This window comes from Apteryx mantelli, chromosome 3 (genome assembly GCF_036417845.1).
Source record: "Apteryx mantelli isolate bAptMan1 chromosome 3, bAptMan1.hap1, whole genome shotgun sequence".
Classification (NCBI taxonomy): domain Eukaryota; kingdom Metazoa; phylum Chordata; class Aves; order Apterygiformes; family Apterygidae; genus Apteryx; species Apteryx mantelli.
Genome location: NC_089980.1, coordinates 25,842,134 through 25,859,552, shown reverse-complemented (window position 1 = coordinate 25,859,552; position 17,419 = coordinate 25,842,134). Strand labels below are relative to the sequence as shown.

Below are 17,419 nucleotides of genomic sequence, written 5' to 3'. Positions count from 1 at the left end.
TATGCTTTTGACCGCCACAGCATCCTGTGGCAACAAGTTCCACAATTTAATTAAGTGCTGCATGAGAAGTGCCTCCCTTTGTTTGTTTGAACCGACACCCTGGTAATTTCAGAGGGTGCTGCCTAGTTCTGGGGTGGTGAGAAAAATCAATCTTTTTGGTAATTGCCTTTCAGGCAGCTGAAAGGGAAAGGGCTCTTCAGCATCAGACGCCTGGCTATCTGCCATTCAGAAATCCTTCTTTGCAGACTTCATGACGTTTCCCTGGCAGTTACCAAAGAGGTAGGAAAGTCGTATTTAACTGTGTCCCACGTACCTCGTACATACGGTGTAGAGTAGATATGTGCTTGTGCATTTACATGTGTGCTCTGCGTCTGCCTCCGTTGCTATTTTTAGATCTCATTTCTCTAGTAGCTAAGTCACCTATCTATATGATCTGTCTATATATGTAACTATATTTGCAAGTGTATCTGTCTCCTCTTTGAGCTGTGTGTCATTATAATGCAATGCACAAATGCGGAAACAGAGGCACCAGTTGAGTGATTTACAACAGTCCAAGTCTCTGCCCAAGCTCCAATTAAACCCTGGAGCTTTTCCCTTCCAGCTCTCTCACACTTCCTCTTCCTCAATGTCCCAGGGAACTGACTGTGGGTGTCTATTTTCCAGGGTTTCCTGATTTCTCTTCTCCTTCTTCTCTGCATTTTCTGTAGATTTGCCCTTTCTGTTGATGTGCTGTCTCCTTGCACTGGTGGGATTTTGCAGTACAGCTGCTGGACACTTGGAGCCTCCCAGCTCTGGGATTGCAGGGTGGTCACACACAGCTTTACTTTCTCATTGCTCAGTTAACAGAGAGGTCTCAACCTACGATCCTCAGATTAATATATGGCTATGTTTCCAAACTGGCACTTTTTTGTGGCCTGAACCAGCTGCTTTGTACTCTTACTATGTGTGATTGCCAAATCCATTAAATCTTCCTTTGTTCACAGAAAACAGCAAGACTTAGCTCATTTCCATGAAAGTAGGTCCATATCTTCTATCCAATAGCTAAAAGATGTCAGATACATGAATACCTCTGGTGTTGCTGGACTCTCTCTGTTTAGATATTCAGGACTCAGATTTTCCTGCTTAGAGATCAGAGATAAGAGAAGAAGCTGTTCCAGCTTAGCTCATCTGATTCACATATTGTTTTTATATTTCTGAAGAAATTTCCTCTTTGTTCTAAGCTGTCATGTGCAGAAGCATGGTTCAGCTTTCATTTCACTCTAGTCTCAGATTTTGCTTTTATGAGCACTTCTAGCCCTTATATCTTTCTCTTTTTTTATTAACAAGCACAGCTAAGGCAGAAGGAAGCACAAGACTGTCTCTCATTGTATCTTTCAAATAAAATGCTTGACTCACAGATGCTCATTTCTTCCACCCTTCAGGACAGCCCTCTCAAAGCGGGCATCACTCTGGAGTAGCACTGAATTCTGTAAAATCCCACTGATTGCAGCAGGAATTGTGTGGAGTTCTCCAGGATCAGAATTTTACAGATCCTTGAGTCCAACAGCTTGGGTTCTCCTAGGTGGATGGAGCAGCAGGATTTAAGTCCTGCTGTGAATTAGTCTGAGAGCAGATTTGAACCCATGTTTCCCATTTCCTGGATGAGTGCTTGAATTGCTGGTGTTGCATTTTTGGACAGGGGGAAAGTGCTACCCTTCCTCTGTCTTGTCTTTCTGAATTGCGCCTTTGCAGTTTGTAATTAGCCACTGTTTGATTTTCCCCCCTCCCCCCCCAATAAAGTGGCCTAAAATCAAAGCAGTGTACCTTGTGGGCTAAGGGCCACACTTTATTCTACGTGAAATGTTTCTCAGGCCTACAGTCTTATTAAAACTGGATTGTAAGTGGACCTGAAGCCGGAGAAGAAATTGTATCAGAGTAAGGGTGTTTCTGTGCTTGTGGTCTTCTGCTCTTACTGTGGTCTTAGGTTCCACCTGGGCCCAGCAAAAAAAGTCCTGTTGTCTCCTGGGACTTCTGTCCAGGTGAACCGATACTCTTTACAAGATGATTCTTGCATTTTTTCCCTCTTGACTTCTGCAGGTGAACAATCTCCGCTCGAAGGTGTCTCGCTTTGCAATCGGCACTCTTGGAGAGCTCTTCAGGACCATGAAGAAGCACATGGACCAGGAGGTGGAGGAGATTGCTCGGGCCTTGCTCCAGAAGGCAGGGGACTCCAGTGAATTCATTCAGAAAGCAGCTGATCGATCCCTCGGGATCATGGTGGGGAGCGTGACTCCTGCACGGGCAATGGCTGCTCTCATGGCTGGTGGGGTCAAGTACGTGGTTCTCTCTTAGGGATGTCCTTCACCTTAAATTGTGTGGGAAGGGGGAAGGAGAGGGGGGCAGAGGGACAAGCAAGAGAATGGCTGGAGGGAAGAGTCCTTTCTCCTAGATACGCTGTGACTTTGTTGATCAAAATCTCTGATTGTCCCTGTTCCCTTCCTGATATCATATAATTGTACCCTGCTACAGCCTACTTGTTCTCACGGTCTGTTAACACTGCCTAGATGTGGTGAGCAATGGGGAAGTGAAAATCCCTGCAGAGCGCGGTGGTACAGCCCTGTGGCTTTGCGGGAACAGGGACAATGGCAATTCCAGCAGAGAGCGCCTGTATTTGATATTTCACGACACCAACCACAGAGGCCCCAGGAAAAAACATGCGTCATCATTATGCCATTAACTTGAGAAACAGGGAGGCTAATTGCTGGGACACGGAGTGTCTAGGGGAGAAGCTGCTGGGTGCGGTGGGTGCCTGCTCAGCAGGCGCAGCTCCTGCGGGGAGGAGTCTGTCTGACACCATGTCATTAGGGCTTCACTTTCTATTCAAACTGACACCAAATGTTAGCTTTGAGATGGTGAGTCACATTACAGGCGCCTTCACAGGCAGACTCCCATGGGTTTACCTGAAGCAGATGCTGCCTTGAAATAATAGTGCCGTGTCTGATAGTTTCAAATAGGTGCTGCTCTTTTCTAGAAAGGACGATCTAGCTGAAATGACTGCTACCCTTTTCTCAGCCTTTGAAAAGGGTAAAGCATTCACACATGTACCTGCTGCCAAGCCACAAAGAACAAACTCTCTGCATTGTTGGATATTCTGTATGCTCATCCTCCATGCTTTTTTCCCCCCGTCTAGCTTCTCAAGGGCCTGCAGATTTGGAGATAAATTGGTGGAATAAGTCCCAATCCTACTGCAGCACTGTCTGTGTGTGGTGGAAGCCCTCTGATGCAAGTCAGCATGAATTGTCTTTCATTTCCCTCTTTCTTGGAGTCAGTAATTTCAGGAAAGAAATAGAGTATCCAATAGTCCAGGGTGCTTGAACCCCTCTCTCACCCTTGCAGGTGGCCCATCTGTAAGACGCCAGCTCCGTGCTTGTCAGGGGATAGTAGTGTCTGCTGCTGGCTCGAGCTGCGGCGAGGAGGCAGGCCGTCCGCGCCTGACCGGGACCGGGACGGTCCCTCTGCGCGTGCTCTCTCTTTCTCACTGCCCGAGTGTTTGCAATCTCATTCGCAGTCACCGAAACACCCTTGTCCGGAAGTGCGCTGCTGAACACCTGCTGACTGTAACGGAGCAGATCGGAGCCGAGAAGCTGCTGTCGGGCTCCCGCGAGAGCACCGAGCTGCTGGTGCAGGCGCTGGTGAAGCTTGCCCAGGACTGCAACCAGGACACGAGGTAACGACCTCCCTGCTGCCTCCTGAAAATGGAAAACCATTTGATGGCTGGCTACAAATGCTAAAACCGCAGAAGAGTAGAAGGTGAAGTAAATATTAAGGAAGTTACTCCCCAGTGTGGTTAATGCTGTCTGGGGAAAAGACTGATATACTGTGAGGCTGTCTGGCAAGAAGGACCATTGACAAATTCCTGTGACACGAACGAGTCTTCATTCAGATCAGTCAGCTGAACAGTTTCTTTTGGTCCTACCTGTACAATACAAAGCTGGCATTGGCCACTGTTCATCATCAAAGGATCCCAAGCGTTTCTGGTATGGTTAACACTGCCCTAGAAAAATTCCAGTTATTTTCAACCAGTGCATTCAGTTTCCTAAACCCCTTCTGCAGTTTGTTGCCTATGGTATTGACGTTTTCTTTTCCCAGCCGCTGTATAATGTCACTGTCTGTGGCTGAATGACTTCCACATTTCCTCTCAAAGACAGCTGCAGTTTGGTAGCATGTTTAAAAAAAAAAAAAAAAAAAAAAAAAGAAAAGAAAAAAATCCAGTGCAGCCATCAGAGCACTTCAGTGTTCAGCAAAAGGAAAGCCTCATTAAGGGAATAACTTACTTTGATTATTACTCTAAATCCTCATTAATAGATTGCAAGAACACATGAACAACTAACTGTCCACTATATTTGTAGTGTAGAGTAGAAAGCATCAGCTGATTTGCTCTAGTTTCTCCTCCAGGGGAAGGAAGGTGAATTATTGTGCATTTGCAATGAGACACTGCGCATGAGCACTGACAGCAAAGCAGGAGATGCACTTCACTCATCCCACAGGATCCCCCCACCCCACAGAAACAGGCACACAATTTCAGAGAGTGAAGCTGTATTTTCCTGTTGCCCTGTGTCCTCCAGTACCTCCTGTGTTCAGCTGGCAGCATTGTGCAGTGGTGCCAACTGGAGGTAAATCTCTCTCTTTGCTGAATGGATAAAAAATTCTTATGGAAGTATTGCACATGACAGGTATAAAATATCAGCTTATTCTTTTAAACCCCTTCTTCCTTGGCTCACGGATAGGCAAAGAAGACATTAAGATTAGGTAGGAAAACAGTCATTCATTTCTCTTCCCTATGTTAGGTTTTATGGACGGAAGATGCTGAACATATTGATGAATCATCCAAAATTTGATGGGTATTTGAAACAGTCTCTACCATCACATGACTTGCAAGATGTTATGGCAACAATTAAGCAGAAAGTAAGTGCTTGGCAGGAGAAATGTCTCCTTTATGCAAGTACTGAGATTGCTATTACGAGAATGAGATTAAGTATATTCAATCTTTCCCTTTCTGTATCTCATTCTTCTTCCACTGAGATGTTTTGCTCATGGGAATGAACTGTTGATCCTTAGCCATTTTATCAGCAGGCAGTCAAGGAACAACTATGGCTAGGAATAAAGTGGGTTTATTTTGAATATCAGCCTCAAACAGGAAGGAAAGTAGGAGAAAATGGTTTCACTTTCATGCATAAAAAACAATCCCCCCCCTTCCTCCCTCCCCACCCCCAGCAAGGAAGTGGGAATAGTGCTTCTGAAGGTATTAGATCGCTTTGTAACAGATGAAGGAAGTGGTAGTGCCTAGAAGATTTCCAAAAATACAGAAGAAGCACAAATTATATTATTATTAGTGCATGTATTTTCTATATTCCAGCAATACTGCTGTGCTGTCAGGCCCTATGGAGCTGGAAGAAGCTCTGAATTCAGCAGCCAGTGGAAAATCATTCTGATTTGTGTTTTTCATTCCTTTCCATTTATAGTCTAGAAAGGACTGTGGCTTTGTGCAGAAATAGGGAGAGCGAGTGTGAAAGCCAAATCAGTTCCGAACATCAACAGTCCAACCTTGAGAGAGTCCAAAAATCTCCCACTATTCCCTTCATGAAAGCTTGTTCCCTATCAGGTCCTGTTGTTTCCATTTGTGCTCAAGACTAATGCATTCAGGATTTCATACTGCTGCCCATCATTGTAGCACCTACAGCCTGCGTTAGACCAGAGATTCTGTGATGTCTACTGAAGATTTTATTTTCACCAGTCTATCTCCCTCTCTAAGCTATGAAATGTTTTCCTAAGCCTTTCTTGGTAGCAGTGATCCCAGTTATACCTGTGTTTTAAATGAATTATTTCCTATTTCATCTTTTATAGATTCATGTTCTTTTATATATGTATTTAGGGGATAGAAGACCATATATCTGAACCTCCATCTGCCAAAGGCCGTAGGGAGTGTAGGAACAGCAGTTTGATGACGTCCCAGGACACCTTGCCTTCTGACGAAGGGTACTGAACACTTCCATTTGATTTGACAAAGCATGTGACAAGGTTTTCAGGTCTCTTCCTCAGTAAAATCTTTTTGGTGCAGCTGAGCTGCGTCAGAGATTGTTTTCTTGCCCCACAAAACCTTGTAAGATGAAAAATAAATACCAGGTTCTGCACTAGGCTGAACACAAGTTCTCTGGGGGTTTTCCACAAAAATCAAGAGACAGAAAGAGACAACCAACAGTTGCAGCTTGGAAAAAACAGCTCAAGGGCTAGGACAGTGTCATGGAGGCTGTGGAAGGGTCATGTTTCTCTGCTATTTGACTTCGGATGATCATTGCAATCAGGGTCTTTTCGTCTGAGGGGAGTCTTTGCTACATGGGTGGTTTTGATGAGAAGTCCCAGTCTAGAACTGAGAAGCCTTTCTCAAAAATGACATATTTCCATGCATATGTTTTGGCCTTGATGAGTCATTACTTTCTGACCCTCAAAAGGCATCAGCAAGAGAATTTCTGAGCAGTTCTGGCTGGCTAACAGTCTGAGTATGGATTTTTTGTGTAGCTATTCATGTTGTTCAGACCCATTACTGGGTGGTTGATGGATAGCAAGTTTTTATGTCATGCTGCAGATCAGCATTCAAAATAGGAACTTGGTCCTTGCCGTCTTCCCCAGGCCAGTGAGAGAGCTACTTGTACCTGCTTTCCTCTGATATCAGGGTGATTTTGTTTAGCTCTGTGTTCAGTAGTGGCAGGAAGGTGGCCACATGCCTCTAGTGTTGTTAGGATTTTCCCGTGCATGTGCCAGAGGGGATTGATCCAAGGGGATTGTTTCCACTGAGTTCACTAAACATCTGATCAGTCCCTAGGGAAGCAATAATGTGAGAGCATTAGTGGGATGCCTGGCTTGTTTGCATCTCCATTACTCATCCTCTGAATCCCTTCAGATATGTCCTTAATCTCTTTGGGTGGGATTCATGTGTTCAGGTGCATCTGAGCTATTTATCCAGATTCCCATTGCCCATGACAGTGGCACATCTCCAAGGCAGTTTATTTCCTTATAATATAGACATCTCCCTTAAGATCCCTTGAGATGTTTAAACTTTGAAGTAGTTTCTATTTTTTTCCACAAAGGGATGCTAGATGAGTACCTGGAAGACACCTGAAGATATGTGAGATAAATCCCATCTGCAGCGTCTCGGTTTTCCTAAGTAAGCAGTAACGATAATGGAGGATAATGGATAATACTTGGAGGTTGCCTTCTGTAATGATTGTCATGAGATCAAAGCCACTTTTCAGATGAGGATCTAGCTGAAATCATATCATTAGGAAGTCTCCTTGAGATGCTTTTCTCGCAGTTAACTGAAGATATTATCACCAAAAGGTCTTACCTTGTTTTTATTTTCCAATTCAAGGTCCAGCTCTGACGTCCTTGTCTTAGCCCGTCAGACAGTCCGACATACGTCACTTCGCACTGTGGAAGAGATTGAACAGCTCAAGGAGCTTAACAAACTCTTGGCAGCCAAGGAGTTTCAGACAAGAATGGAGGGAGTTGTGCTCCTCCTAGATCACTGCAAAAACAACCCCCAGCTCATCTCAGCAAACATTGTCCAGGTATCTAGGGCATCTCCATTCTCCTCTTCCCTTTGTTCTCTTCCCAAGCCTGTCCCGGTAAACTTAATTGCATCTGTCTTGGCACTGCATACCAGTCATTCAGGACTGGCTGTCCTTTCTTATCCAAAATCATTTATTTCAACTCCAGGCTTCAGTGCAAGTAATTCCAGTTCAGGTGTATTTTTATGGCAGGTGTCTATTGGTCCTGTTCACAATATGATGTTTCAGTTTGCTGTTGCTGTAGGCTTCTGCTCTCTCCTACACTTAGTTAAGTGAAAAGAAAGGAAATCCAGCCACCCAAAGCTGACAGTTACTTTCCAGAAGAAGAATAGGGTGGGATGGGGTAGAGAAGTATCAGGCTGGGTTAATAACTTTTTTTTTTTTTGCACAGGCTGCTCATGAGAACTTTATCTTGTATTGCGAAGGTGCAATTCAGCCTATTCACTTCCCTCCTTATCCCTTCCCTGCTTGGGAGAGAGTGCTCACACCCTTCTTGGACCCAATTCTGCTCTTTGGAAGAAGGAGGAGAACTGCTAGAGGAAGGATCTTCTCCTCCTCCAAGCAGCTGCCTTTTTTCCCTTTTCCAGAAAACGTTACCCAAGAATGTGGCTGTTGTGGGACTGAACCTGCTCTAATGAGAGCTGGCACAGCACATTAAACTTGGAGTCTAACTGTTAGCTAGAAAGTTTGTCTGGATCCTGAAGAATTCATCAGAGCCCTGCACTTCACCAACCCTAGGTTCTGGGATAGACAGATAAAATGAAACTTGGATTTCATCCAGCTCCAGTCTTGGCAAAACCAAAACTACCCTCAGTCCTTGAGACAACTTTATGGAAGAATAGGAATCTCGAATAACTGTCTTCATACCTTTATACCAAAAGATTTTTTTGCATTATTAAGATGGGATTAATTTTATAGGTAAAAGGAATCTCCATATGAACTGTGCCCATTCTAACCTCCTCATAAAATAAGAAAAGCTCTTAAACTATGTGAGGTTGTGCAACTGCTACTGTGAGCAGCCCACAGGAAAACAGTAAGATTGCACTAGTAAGCACTGGCCTGTCAGAAAAGATTATATTCATCTTTTACATTGCTGGGATCTTCTGTTTCCACATCCCTTCTCGAAACAAAGCCATTGTAATCCAGCTTTCATGTCATTTGTTTTCTTAACAGATTTTTGATGTTTTTGTCCTGAGACTTCAGGATTCCAACAAGAAAGTGAACCAGCAGGCGCTCGAGTCCCTTGCTGCCATGATACCCCTCCTTGGGGATGGCTTTCACCCAGTGCTGGTCCCTGTGGTAGCAGCAGTCACCGACAACCTGAACTCTAAGAACACAGGGATTTATGCTGCAGCTGTGAAGGTGCTGGATGCGTCCATTGCACACCTGGGTAAGGCTGAGCTCTGCCTGGGTGCCCTATGGCATAGACTCTCCCTAATTGTGGTTTCTCTATTGGAGTCTAATTAACACTTGGTCTGTTGATGTCCATTTTTTGTGGAAAAATCCAGCTGCTGCAAGATGTTTATTAAGCCCTGTCTGAATTCTTTCTGTCCCCATCTGTTGTATCATGTTGTGATGTGCAGCTAAATGGATACTGCTTATCGTCGGGGTCATATGTCCGATTATTAATTCAGTAGAGAGGATATGATAAGGATCATACTAAGCTCCTGCCAGAAGAGCGTGAGGGAAGTGACTAGCGTCTGTCACGGCTGTTTTCCTCATAGGAAACAGCATGTGTTGCCTTGCTTTTTTTTTTTTTTTTTTAAATTGAATTGGATTTGTAACATGCGCATTCTTATAAGTTTATGTTCACTAAAAGAAGGTGAAAGGAACATGCTTTTTCCGTGAAGCGAGAGGTAGGAGGGGACGGTGGAGGTTCTTTGCTCTTGCTGGGCCTTGGTCCCTGCTCTGGGAGTGGCAGCTGCCCCCAGAGCAGATGAGTCCAGCCCTTGCTGACCCTGATATGAAAACTTCTGAACTCAGTTACTCGTTCTGGAGCTGTAGGTAATAGTTCAGCTCTGCAGGGCCCAGGTAACAGTGTTCCTTTGAAGACTGATTTGGAAATTGAGATTTTGAATATAACATAATATTGTGCTGTGAGAGATCACAACAAAGATCAGATGAAGGATGAAATGCTTGCTGTATGGTCAGCCTTGAGCTCGCTACATGTGTTGGCTTTCCTCCTGCACAAGGGTAAGGAGCCAACCTAATCAGGATGCTCAAACATGGAGTTGCAAGTCTGCCCAGTGATGTAAAAAATGCAACTGCAGTAGGGAGGAGGTGAAATTCTGATCTGCCCTGTGTCCTGGACCACCTCGCCTGCTGCAGGGTGTGCAGCATGTCCTTTGCAGCCTGGAAGGGTGGCCTGGAGCTCTTGGTGATCCTCAGCCTTGTTCCCGCTGGGAGTGCCTGCTCTGCGGCACGTACTGCCAGTCCGTCTCTTGCACCGTCTACAAGCTATATGCTTGCATGCCATGGATTAGCAAATAGAGTGGTATGTTCTTTCATGGATAATACTACGAAAGTGTAAACTGATGTCTTCACAGTTCATCAAATCAACTTTTAACAATTTATTTTTGGTCAGTGTGTTTGGAACCATTCCCTGTGATCTGCTCTTGAAAGTGATTGTACACATGCTGGTGGTATGTATTTCTCTATAAGCATATGGATAAACTGTCCTGACATTAAGTCCCTGCTTCGTCTCACCTGCCACAGGTTTCAGTTTGCCTGATTTGGGGGTAGTAATCTAAACATGAGGGAGGCACAAAAGAAATAAAAGGATGAGAATAAATTACAATGGGATTACACTAACAGATTTTTTTTTTCTCTCAGCTCAGTTGTATGGTTGATATGAGTCATTCACAGCAGTGCACATGGGGACAGAAGACTGGGTGGCTCTCAAAGTTGGGAAGGGGGGTGGTAGGGTTTGTTCCAGCCAGGACACGCAGTTCAAAACCAGCCCCAAGTCTGTAGTAAGCCTTGCTCTCTGTGACTCATAGATTAATCTTACACACTTGATTTTAGGGATCTGGATCCACTGGGGTTAATGGAGAGGTGCTGGTATTGCCTGGTTTTCCTTTTTGCAAGCATTTCCATTAGGGAAGGAGACTGAGCCTGCTCTGAATTGCCTGCTGGATATCTTTGTGTCTTCTCACTGACTGCGGTGACTGTTAATTGAATAACCAGTGAATCGTTTAAAGTTAGGTGAGATGAATCCAGGCCTGAATTTCCCTCATGTTCTTCTGGTGTGGATCAAGATGCAAACTTGCAATACTCGTGCTACCACTGTCATTGCTGTGGCCAGATTTTCAGTCTCCAGGGCTCTCCATCTGGTATTTACTGCAGCTCAGAGGTCTTCTGTTGAAATGTGAGATAAGAGCCAATGTGGGCACAGTTGTGTGTGCAAGGAGTTTGGTTTTGGACAGGGGGTGCCATCAATAAAAGTGTGCTGTGGATGCATTTTTTGCACTGATTAAAATAAAGGTACTGCAGAAGAGCAGGTTTCACATACAGTTTTTGATTTCTTGTCTGGTGCCAGATTTGCAGATCACTCATGTCCTTTATACTCAGAAGACCAAAGGCCCTGAATTCCTACTGCCTGTAACTGGTGAACCGGGTGACCAGCACCTGTGATGGTGCAGTCCTTATGCACCACTTTCCAGACAAGCTTGCATCTGTACCTCTGTTTCCTCAAAGTCCCAGGAGCCTTTGGCTCTGCGCTGCTCATCTGCTTTGGTATGGAAAGAACTGAACAATAAATCCTGGTGTTTAGCTTTGCTGGAATTCAGGGGCAAAGAGATTTTTGGAGGCTGTTTAGGCCTAATTTGACTTCCCAAATGAGTTGCTTTGATGCTGGTGTGAAGGGAAGCTGGCCTACCAGAGCTTCTGCAGAACAGCTTCCTAGAAGGCTCTGTGTTATGTTAGCTGGTCCTGTCTGCTTTCCACCCTTCTTCTTTGTCTCCTTTTTTTTAATGGGAATTTATGATTTGCCAAGTTCATTTCTTTAGAACAAACAGGTATAAATCCAGCTGTAAATGATGGCTTGTTCCAAATGTTGTTCTGCATGGGGCGAGATTGCTATAGCCAATAACTACATAGCCAAGGTCTGCTGTAAATTCCCTTGCCACACAGATTTATGTCAGCTGTGAAAATGCAGCACTGGGTGAATATGCCTGAAATATTTCGTGTCAAAGAGGCAGATCTTAAAGGGGAATTATTAACTCCCTCCACATCAGTTTCTCTGCAAATCCAATGAATTTGCTGACCTTTGCCTTTCTCTGTCCCAAGTGTGGTATCGTTCCTGCCTGTGAAGTGCGAAGAACTGAGAGAGACTTGTCCCATGTTTGGCATTGGCCCCTTCTCCGTGACTCCCGGTTGGGGAAGAACAGCCACATCTGGCTAACACAGGATAAGGCAACCAGCTTCCTTAAGGGTTTTGTGTCAGACTCAAACATTGTCACCTGGAGCTTCTGCCACCTCTCCCTCCCCACCACTGAATTGAGAGATCACCATAAATCTTCAGCGTTGGCAAATGTCAGAACAGGAGCAAGGCACATCTGTCTTTGTTCATGTGGATATCACTTGCAGACAGGTTCAAGCTAATAAGTTTGAGGTGTTTGAGGGTTTTGCTTTCATTCTTCTCATTTTTAGACATTTGCAAAAATTACAGTAGGCAACTGAATCACAGATATTTCAAAATTCAAGATCTAGGGCTTTAGTGGGGGGGAGGAAGGCTGTACTGGCAAAATGCATGCCCTCAGTCTTTCCCCATGCTTTAAAATTGCCTACCTTTACAATTTAAAATCATGTGGCAAATGATGAAAACTCACAACAGGACCCTCAAAAAGATTGCACAGTGCTCCAAGCTCAGAGAAATTGAGTGAGCGCAGTGTCTCGCCCCATTGCTCCTCTGTGCGTGTCTCACAGCTAAGAGCAGACGTTGCTCTGAGATGTTAAGTATTGACATGCCTCAAATTCTGAATTTTAGGTGAGATTTCCTTCCCTGCCCCCTTTAATGCTCCCTGCAGCAATGCAAGCTGGTTATAAAATTGCTCGATCGCCCTATATAAAATTGTCATCCCTGAGATCCGAGCTCCATCTACAAACAAACTGAATTGCTTCTGAAAAGTACCTGAATTGTTTATTTAGCTTAACCCTGACATTGGGCTGGAAGTCCCCAGGTTCTCACTGGAGGCCATATATGGCACTGTCACCTCTGCAATTCGATAGCTGTGAACGGGGACCCTCTCCCCGCTGGAGGGAGCCACCTTGTAGATGGGGCAAATCGAGCCTTATTGCAATGGGACCAGGATGTGGCACCTGCTCTCCTCTGACATCCGTCTTGGCCCTTTCATAAAACGGCCTGTCCTCTGTCATGAAAGAAATTTCCTTTAAATGGCCACTGCCTGACACAGGGGTCTGGAGCCAGGCCAGCAGCCCGCATCGCTCCCAGAGGAACTGGTCCTCCGTGGAAGGAGAAGGGAAACCTCCCCTGTACGATGGCTGTCACTAAAGTGGTGGAAACAGGATGAGAGTGCAGAGGAGCAGATCCTTCTTTTGTTCGTATTGCAAATGCTGGGCTGCTTGTCCTGTAGCCAATGGGTCCAGCTAATATGCTGTGCAGAGAAGTAAAGCTGTGCTGCCTGCTCTCTAACAGGCACTGAAAGCTGCTCTGTCTTTAGGTATCTCTAGGTTGCTGAAGTAATGGTTGGGTAAATGTGGTAAACTTGTTAGCTTCCTTTAAAAAAAAAAAAAAAAAAAAAAGTCCCATGAAAATCTGTGTAGATACTGATGTTAATAATTAATTAACATTTTGTGCCGCTACAGCAGCTCCAGATCTTGGAGCAGTTTTTACAAAGCAGTAAGGTAACTCTCCAGCTGTAAGGTAACTCTCCAGGGGGGAACAGCAAGTGTGTAATAGCATCTGTCAATATTGCAAGAGTGAGAGGCAAAAAGGGAAGTGTCTGTTTGAAAAGGTGAAGGAGAAGACTGTAATTACCAAAGCAGAAACTTAATTAGGATAGCAGGATCAATTCTTTACTGCACGCTCGTGAAATAATCATTAGGGACTTCCTTTTTATATCTCACACAAAAAGGAGCACTTAACAGCACGGTGCTACTTAAAACCACTTTGGGATTTGGCTCTGCAGTGATTCATAAGGAAGCAGGTTGCCCACTTTATCAGCACCACTTTTGGTGACACCGCGATGTATCCCAGCCCACCCACGCTCCAGCCTCTCCGAAAAACTACACGTGCCTTATCAAAGTGATGAGATTGGAATGCTGCCGACCAGCCTGGGCAGCAGGTTATAAGCTACAGCAAAACCCCGAGCCAACAGCAGGCAGCATAGGAAAAACTTAAAACATATATGAGAATGGAGTGTTGGGAAGCCAGTTAGTGTCACATCTCTGCCAAGACTTGACTTTGGCGATGTTAGGAGCGCCTCTGAGCGCGGCTCATGCTGGCGCTGAGCAGGTAAGTCTCACTAATAAGAGGAACTGTGAATCTGGTCCATCAATCCCAGCAGGTAACTTAAGGATAAACTGGTATTAAATTTGTAAAATATGAATGGATGTGTGCACTTCTGAGTTGTCTCACCTTTATTCTTAGAGGTGGGGGAAATTCACCTCTGCGAAGCTCTGGCATGCAAATCCTATGCAATACTTAAAAGCGATTTAAATTTTGAGGATCTAAGTGTGAAATATGTAACATAGCTCTTTGTGCCATAGTTAATTTTATATTTACAGCTGTGAAATGCGAACTTTTCTTTCTGAATTTAGAGTCCTCCCAAGTAAGCTTTAAGGAAAGAAGAAATATAAGAACTCCAAAGTCAGCTGAAATTCACTTTATTCTACAAATCTAATTACCCCCACCCTTTTATTTGCTTATATCTCTGGAAGAGTGAGCAGAAATAAATCTTCTCTTTCAGATAATGTATTGCTGCTGCAAGCATTTGCCAACAGAGTGCGTTTCCTGAGCGGCCGAGCCATGCAGGACGTCACCGACCGGCTGTCAGGTATCGCCTGCTTCAGCTCCTCTAGGCTTTTAAATCAAAACGACTCTTAGGAAATGACAAATGCTTTGAGGAAATGCCTCTGAACGGGCAGTGCAGAGCTCACCAAGCCGCAGGCGGTCCTGGGCCCGTGCCTCCTAACGCCCTGCGGCTGGTGCGATCCCTGCAAAATGCACCTAAAGTGTTGCTGTTGCAGCCTCTGCCGGTGCTGAGCTGCCGGTGGGACTGCTCAGGACCTGCCTCCTGGGAAAGAGACTCTAAAAATACACTTGCTGCCTCCCCTCCTGGTAGGACAGTGAAGGTCAAGGATGTCTCTAAGAGTTCCCTTTTCTAAAGCGAATGTCCATCCCATAGAAAAATTCATGCTAACTGGTGTTTCTGAGGACCATTTGGCTTTGTCTTCAGGGCGCAGTCGTTCCTGGCGGAGAAATCTTGTTTTCTTGTTGGAAGCTTTTTGAGGCTGAATGCTGCAGAGCCTGGGGGTCGTAGCATAGGCAAAAACTGCGCTCAAGCAGAACGGGTAGGGATAGCGTGCAAGGCAGGGTTTGGGGAGAGAGGGGCAGAAACAGACAGTTCAGCCCTGGCCATTCAGGCTCCTTGCCCAGACTGCAGATAAGACATTGCACTCAGATTATTTCAGGATGTACAGACGCAGTCTATTTCTGTATCAGCACTGTCCTACACACTAAAAATGCAGCTGATAATAGATTTATAATAGTAGCTTGTTATGTACAGCAACAGCCAAGGAACGGAAAAAATGATAATCTCAATATAGACTAAAGACTATTTATAGCCTTGCTTTAATTAGGTCTAAATCCACTGCTAATTATGCCAGCATCTTTTAATCCAAGGTTTAATACAGTTTGCTTCTTCATTATGCATCTCAAAAGGGCATGTTTAACCATGGTGAACGTAAAAAGGCCTTTAAAGATAATTTGAATAAAGTAAATCTGCATGAATGTAGAATTTAATTCTACAGTTATTTTAATCTCTTTTTTCCAGTATAGCATTTGAACATAAATTGGGACTACTTTAGAGAGACCAGATGTTCTCTCTGGGATTTAGCAGGAACAGACAGCTCTTTCTCTTCCAAACTCCTTAGTGACCACTGTGTTTAATAGTGTTAAAATTCAAATTAACTCCCATTTTAAAATAGGGACCATAAACCTTCGCTGCCTTGTTTTATGTGCTTTCAGTGGCTGTTTAAATGTTGATGGCTGATGCTAGATTAACAGGGTAGAGAAAATGAAGGTCCTTCCACTACAGAATAGTATATGCTTACTGCATAACACTTCCACCAAACGGAAAATAAAAACTCTGTCTCCAGACCATTTCAGATCTTGATCTCTCAGCAAAAACTATCATACGAGGAGCCTGTTGGCAGTAAATTTTTGTTTGCATTTAATATAGTTACCTGTTCAGTTCAGACCATGGTCTGAGAGCAGGTCTTGGAGAGAATGTGAGGGGACGCTTGTTCTTGGTTAAATTTCAGCCCCCTTTATAAGACTTTCTGTGTCTTTCCCTGCAATAAAAGGGAAACAATGGTGAGCATAAATGTCATTAAGGTTGAGATGCTCAGATACCATGGCAATGGGGGCTGGGTAATTATTATCTTGAACAGCTGTTTCAAACTTCAGGATGTCTATTAGAAGCCACAAGTATGAGAAAAATCTCAAATTAGACCGTTCTGCCAAAGATATCAGTCACTGATGTTTCTAATAAGACTATCAAGCACCACACATCTTTTGTGGGCTGGGCTGAGTTTTGAAATGTGGTATAATATTGCCCTTTACTATGTGCACTAAGCAAAGGGAACTGCCAGATTAGACTTGTGGTATTTTTCTCAAAGGTCATCAAAACGTAATCACTCTTTTTATTAGAAATCTTTCAATTACCTTTTTAAGCTGCTTTTCAAAATGTTCTGCAGCTAGTTGAGATGACGTCCTAATGGAAACAGATAGAGATTTGACATTTTTTGTCATCTGTCACACAGAAGTAGTTAATGGAGCAATTTACAAAGCGCGCGTGATGCACTTTGGTGGGTCTGCCTTGGTGGGTACGAAACCTCCGATCTGGGGAGATTAAGGTCCTCGGAGGTCGGCTCTTCCGTTTGGCGGAGGATGAGCGTTGCCGCCACAGCCGAGATAGTTGGGCGGTTTGTGCCCGCTGGCGTCCCGGGCGGCAACGAGCCGGAAATGGCTTTGCAGACCCCCAGAACGAAGGTAGGTGCTTGTCCGTATGAAGGCTCCTAAGAGGCTTGTGTCTCTGGCCGGCAGTGCTGGTGGCGTCCGTGTCCCGGCGGAGGCGGCCGGCGGTCGAGCGCTACGCCCTGCCTGTCCTCTGGCACCTGCTGGGCAGCATGATCGGCAACGGGGTCCTGCCCGGCCGCGGCGGGAACGTCCGGAGCGCCGTCGCCCGGCTGGCCGGCAGCCTGCACGCCGAGATGGGCGCCAGCCTGGCCGAGCGCGCCGCCGGCCAGCCCCCGCCCGTGGCCAAAAACCTCCGCGACGTCTTGGAGCTGCATCTCCGGTGAAGGGGGCTCGGCGCTGCGGGGAGACGCCGCCCGGGGAGGGCGCGCGCGGCGCCGGCGGGCGTTGACAGCTCTGGGTGTACGCAGTATGTTTTGAAATAGGCTTAAAAAAGCAAAACAAAGCGTATTTTTCAAAGGTTTTATTTCTTGAGCTCACGTCCCCCAAGAAGCTTATGTAGGCGCAAAAAGAAATAATTGTGTGTAAATGCCATTTGTAACTGTAAAAAAGAAAATAATATATTTATATACATACTTAGAGAGTAAGAGAAGGG

The 17,419-nt window shown here is 45.0% G+C and overlaps 1 protein-coding gene across 1 annotated transcript in view; it reads left to right on the top strand.

Annotated features, from left to right (window-relative positions):
- Nucleotides 1-17,150, top strand: part of TOGARAM2 (TOG array regulator of axonemal microtubules 2) — a 30,747-nt gene extending 13,597 nt beyond the window's left edge. Inside the window, exons 11-19 of the mRNA XM_067294556.1 lie at nt 174-279; nt 2,077-2,312; nt 3,548-3,706; nt 4,827-4,944; nt 5,912-6,015; nt 7,406-7,604; nt 8,778-8,994; nt 14,534-14,620; nt 16,894-17,150. Of these exons, the coding sequence (XP_067150657.1) occupies nt 174-279; nt 2,077-2,312; nt 3,548-3,706; nt 4,827-4,944; nt 5,912-6,015; nt 7,406-7,604; nt 8,778-8,994; nt 14,534-14,620; nt 16,894-17,150 (1,483 nt within the window). The remainder of the gene's footprint in view (nt 1-173; nt 280-2,076; nt 2,313-3,547; nt 3,707-4,826; nt 4,945-5,911; nt 6,016-7,405; nt 7,605-8,777; nt 8,995-14,533; nt 14,621-16,893) is intronic.
- Nucleotides 17,151-17,419: the final 269 nt, after the last annotated feature.